Source organism: Cervus canadensis, chromosome 27 (genome assembly GCF_019320065.1).
Source record: "Cervus canadensis isolate Bull #8, Minnesota chromosome 27, ASM1932006v1, whole genome shotgun sequence".
Classification (NCBI taxonomy): Eukaryota; Metazoa; Chordata; class Mammalia; order Artiodactyla; family Cervidae; genus Cervus; species Cervus canadensis.
Genome location: NC_057412.1, coordinates 36,453,932 through 36,459,811, shown reverse-complemented (window position 1 = coordinate 36,459,811; position 5,880 = coordinate 36,453,932). Strand labels below are relative to the sequence as shown.

General features: G+C 36.1%; 1 protein-coding gene across 1 annotated transcript; it reads left to right on the top strand.

Moving 5' to 3' along the window:
- The first annotated feature begins 4,845 nt into the window (after positions 1-4,845).
- LOC122428666 (double homeobox protein A-like) lies at positions 4,846-5,376 on the top strand. The gene has a single exon (XM_043448685.1). It carries the CDS (start codon positions 4,846-4,848, stop codon positions 5,374-5,376), a length of 531 nt encoding a protein of 176 aa, XP_043304620.1.
- The last annotated feature ends 504 nt before the right edge of the window (positions 5,377-5,880 follow it).

Below are 5,880 nucleotides of genomic sequence, written 5' to 3'. Positions count from 1 at the left end.
CATCCATTACATAAAGGAAAGAAGCATGGAACAGCTAAATTAAGGAAACCGCAGATCATGGCAGTATTAATTTTGTAATATAATAACTTCAGTGTCAAATCATGGTCTCTGCATTCCTATGCACCTCATTTATAGTTTTGTTTATAATAATTAACCATCTAAATTAAGACTTCAACAACATGACAATTCTTGTTTAATAAAGAAATTTAAGGTTTGCAAATAATATACTTTAATATATATTCTCTTTCTCTTTCTTTTAAAGTGCTCACTGTCCTTATGAATGACATAAAGTGTAATGAGAAATAACTTTTTGATCATTTAATAACCTGTTTTTTTATTGAAGTATAATTAATTTACAATATTGTACTAGCCTAGCAGATACAGCAAAGTGATTCAGTTTTATACACATATTTTTTCAGATTATTTTCCATTATAGGTTTCAATATACAAGATACTGAATATATTGATCCCAATGTTATATAGCAAACCTTCATTGCTTTTCTATTTTGTATATAATAGTGTGTATCTGTTAGTCATACACACCTAATTTATCCCTTCCCCAACTTTCCCTTTTGTACCTGTAAGTCTGTTTTCTATGTCTGAAAGTCTATTTCTGTTTTTTAAACAAAATCTTTTGTAGTATTATCTTAGCTTCCACATATAAGTGATACCATATAATGTTTGTCTCTCTCTGTGTAATTTACTTCACTTATTAGGTTAATCTCTAGATCCATCAATGTTGCCACATATAGCAATATTTAATTCATTTTTATGACTGATTAATATAGACACAATTTTAATCACCTGTTTCGGATTCTGAACTACTACATTAGTGTGGCATGTGGAAGAGTTACTTATGACTTTATTGAAAATCATAAAATATTCAAGTGCACTAGTCTAAAAATATATTTCTAAAATGAAGCTGAAAAGTCATGGGGTAGTCAAGCAGGCTTGGTTTCAACACAGGAACCTTTCAATTATTAGCTGAATGTTAGTTAATTTACCAGCTGAGCCAATTTGATCTTCAATTTTCACAGATGTAATAATAACTTTAAAAATTTCTGCAAAAATTAGAGATAAAGTATGGGATTCATTTGGGGCATTCATGGTGGCTCAGACAGCAAGGAATCTGCCTGCAGTGCAGGAGACCCAGGTTCAATAACTGGGTCAGGAAAATTCCCTGGAAAAGCAAATGGCAATCCACTCTGCTATTCTTGCCCAGAGAATTCCATGGACAGCAGAGCTTGGCAGGCTACATGGGGTCACAAAGAGTCATACATGACTGAACAACTAACACTTTCACACTTTCATTGAATTCATTTATAGTTGGAAAATAATAACTCATAGCTACTCTTAATATATATTTAAAAAAATACAAATGCCACACTTTTCCCACAATCCCCTCCTGTCTCCCAAATCCAGAGGCTCACACCTGGAAGGTAGTCAATAACCATTTATACAGTCCAAACTGAGCAAACTGCAAGACATGCAAAAATCCACTTTTCTTGTAGTATCAAAAATTTAAGGAGACAGACTCACCAGAGACTTTCCTTCAAACTCCGAGGATCTTCATGAGTCCAAAGAAAGTCTATTGGAATAGTTTCCACTGTAGCAAAGGAAAGTCCATGAAGTTGGAACACATAATAGATGAGAGTCACTACACATATATGCTAAAGGTTAAGTACTAAAAGGATAAATGTTCTATGCAGATAAATGTTCTATGAAATATGTACATTATAAATGGACTTCCCAGTAGGTGGACAATCATGTCCAGTCAGAGGAATGGCTCTTCTCACCCATTTGCAATAAATAGCCCTGGGAGACTCTGCCAGTGATAACAAGGAGGGAGACTTCCCATTCATCTTAAGTCTTATTTTCTTGGTTCAGTGTCTTTTGAATCAGAAACTTCCCCTTAGTGTCGAGAAAGCTTGTGTGAATGTTTCTTTTACGACATCACATCTGAGGATCCAGGAGGAAAAAGAACTCATTGGTATGTTTTTTTTTTTTTCCCCCATGAAATAACTGTGTCCCAACTCTGAGATTAAATTGAAAAAAAAAAATATATATATATATATATAAAACCTGAAGTATGTAAGTACTAAAATTTAGCTGGAGTGATATTGAATATACTACTGGGAAACTAACATTTTATGTGTAATAATTATGTTCTTCTTGCTTTTGTAGTAAAATGTATATATATATATAACATGTAAGTAAAGCAAAGATATAGCATAGGGAATAAGTTGTAATTAATTCTGGAGATAAAGTTACATGATCTATTCTAGTTTGCACTGATAGATTCTGAATATCTTTGAGGTGTGCATATTTTTCTTAACATTAAGTAGAAATTCAATAGGTTTCATTTCTGTATATATGTCTATCACATATATATGTTGCCTAATTTTTTTAATATAATTCTTTCAGAATCCACTACCCATATGCTAATGTGGAAATTAATAAGCTCATAATCTCATCTTTAAAGATTTATTGATAAAATTAACATGTCAGATTATATTTCAGATGATTTAGATTACTGAATTTTAAACTTTTGTTGGTTGGTCAAGATAATGCAATGAATATAATCTTAAACTTTCAAACTGATACAGTGAATAATTGTACCACAGGAAAGGTTTTCTTAAACTTTAGTTTCCAAGGATCAATTAGTTGTGGGTATGTTACACAATTTGTAGACATTATTGGACACAGTTATCATGCTGATTAATTTTTCTGGTCTGCTTCTGTGGTCAGTATCATCAACAGAGAAGGTAGATTTTAACTGAAACAAAATTGTCCTCATTTAGTCAATAAAGAAAGTATAACATATTGCAAAATAGGATTGCTTATTCTTGGGCTTCCCAGGTGGCTCAGTGGTACAGATATCACCTGCCAAGCAAGAGATGCGGGTTTGATACCTGGGTCTGCTAGATCCTCTGGAGAAGGACAACCCTCCAGAATTCTCTGGAGAATCCCCCCAGAGAAGCCTGAAGGGCTACAGTCCATGAGGTCACAAAAAGTCAGACACAACCAAGTGACTAAGCATGCATGCGTTGCTTATTCCCGGAGGAAAATAAACACTTTCTTTTTCAGGATACTATTACTTGATTTTCTTTTTGATTCTTTGTTCTGAAAGAAGACACCCTGAACCAACTGTAGCTCAGCTTATCTTCCTAAAAATATGCTTGGCCTTCTCAGAAGAATCAAAAATATGTTGCTATTTAAGATCATTTTGTGGTACATTCACTAATTTAAAGACTGTGAATAATAGAAAATACATTATTTTTACTTTTAATTTAAGATATTTATAATTAGAGACTGTGTGCTTAAAAAATTCAGGCAAATTTACATGTAACATGGTCGTAAGAGATTATAGAGTACCTAGATAACAAACAAATTATTGACAATATTTTTTTGATTTCATTCTTAAAGCCAGCAACTTAATTAGAATTGAATTAATGAAAAATATTACTTAATTATGTACATAATTTAGAGATGCCAAATAAATTCAAGGGATCAGATCTGATACACAGATTGCCTGAAGAACTATGGACGGAGGTTTGTGAAATTGTACAAGAGGCAGTGATAAAGACCATCTCCAAGAAAAAGAAATGCAAAAAGACAAAATGGTTGTCTGAAGAGGCCTTACAAATAGCTGAGAAAAGAAGAGAAGCTAAAGGTAAAGGAGAAACGGAAACATAAACCCATTTGAATACAGAGTTCTAAAGAATAGGAAGGAAAGACAAGACCTTCCTCAGTGATCAATGCAAAGAAATAGAGGAAAACAATAGAAGGGAAAACATTAGAGATCTTTTCAAGAAAATTAGAGATACCAAGGGAATATTTCATGCAAAGATGGGCACAATAAAGGGCAGAAATGGTATGGACCTAACAGAAGCAAAATATATTAAGAAACTGTATACAAGAATTACAGAGAAGAACTATACAAAAAAGATCTTCATGACCTGGATAACCACAATGGTGTGGTCACTCACCTAGAGGCAGACATCCTATAATGCAAAGTCAAGTGGGACTTGGGAAGCATCACTACAAACAAAGCTAGTGGAGGTGATGAAATCCCAGTTCAGCTATTTCAAATCCTAAAAGATGATGCTGTGAAAGTGCTGCACTCAATATGCCAGCAAATTTGGAAAACTCAACAGTGGCCATAGAACCGGAAAAGGTTAGTTTTCATTCCAATCCCAAAGAAAGGCAATGCCAAAGAATATACAAATGACAGCACAATTACACTCATCTCACACACTAGCAAAGTAATGCTCAAAATCTTTCAAGCCAGGCTTCAACAGTACATGAATTGTGAATTTCCAGATGTTCAAGCTGGATTGAGAAAAGCAAGAGGAACCAAAGATCAAATTGCCAACATCTGTTGGACTATATAAAAAGCAAGAGAGTTCCAGAAAAACATCTACTCTGCTTTATTGGCTACTCTAAAGCCTTTGACTGTGTGGATCATAACAAACTGGAAAATTCTTCAAGAGATGGGAATACCAGACCACCTGACCTGCCTCCTGAGAAAACTGTGTAGAGGTCAAGAAGCAACAGTTAGGACTGGACGTGGAACAGCAGACTGGTTCCAAATTGGGAACGGAGTACATCAAGGCTGTTTGTTGTCACCCTGCTTATTTAACTTACATGCAGAGTACGTCATGTGAAATGCCAGGCTGGATAAAGCACAAGCTGGAATCAAGAGCAGGAAAAAACATCAATAACCTCAGATATGCAGATTACATCACCCTTATGGCAGAAAGTGAAGAAGAACTAAAGAGCTTCTTGATGAAAGTGAAAAAGGAGTGCCTTCTGCTGGAACCAGACTTGGGAGCTCTCTTTCAGATGGCTCAAGACAGTCCTTCAGACAAGACCGTGGCGACAAAAAAGTGTAGGCACAGCCGGACCTCGTTCACAGAAGAGCAGTTGAAGATCCTCGTCCAGGCGTTCAGCCAAAACCCTTACCCCGGCTATACTGCCAAACAGAGACTTGCCGTGGAAATCAACACTGAAGAGTCTAGGATCCAGATATGGTTTCAGAATCGAAGAGCAAGGCATGGATTCCTGGAGAGACCCAAGAAGAACTTAGGCTCAAGCAAAGACCATGCCTCCCCCAAAGAGAAGATTCAAGATGGAAGAGACAGACGGTGTCGTACCAGCTACAGTTCCTCTCAGTTACAAACTCTCAAGAACACGTTCACAGAAAACCCCTATCCTGGGATTGACTCCAGAGAGCAACTTGCTGAAGAAATTGGGGTTCCAGAGTCAAGAGTCCAGATTTGGTTCCAAAATCGAAGATCTAGACTCCGTATCCAGAGAAAAAGGGGCCTTGAAGAAGCTTCAGACCAAAGACAAAACCAGGGACAGGATCTCTGATATGGAAGAGTTCAAGGTATACAGAATGGCATTCCACAGTGACTGTTTTATTTCTCTGGAGCCAGAACAAAGTAAACACGGAGACAGACTTGGTATATTTGATGTCATCAGCCTGGACTCCACATTAATTATCTTCCTGGGAACATACCCCTCTAAACATACCTTCTGCTTCAGCTTCTGGAGATGGTAAAGAGGACTTCAGGAGGCAGAGACAGATGATACAAAGAACCATGCTGCCCTAGTGACCAAATCCAGATTCAGAGTTCAACAGATCTTGAGGACAATGAAATAATTATAAATGATGTCATTTTTTTGGTCATCAGAATACGACTGTAATCTAGTCACTTTCTTGAGTTCTGTGATTAATTTGCACTGTAGCAAATTAATCAGGCCCAAGGAGAAGGGTTCCTGGGAACCTCTGATTTATAGCCTATTGGTCAGAAGTACAGGTAACCATGTGAACTTGAGATTAGCTGGAGGCATTTATAGTCAAAGAATAGATTT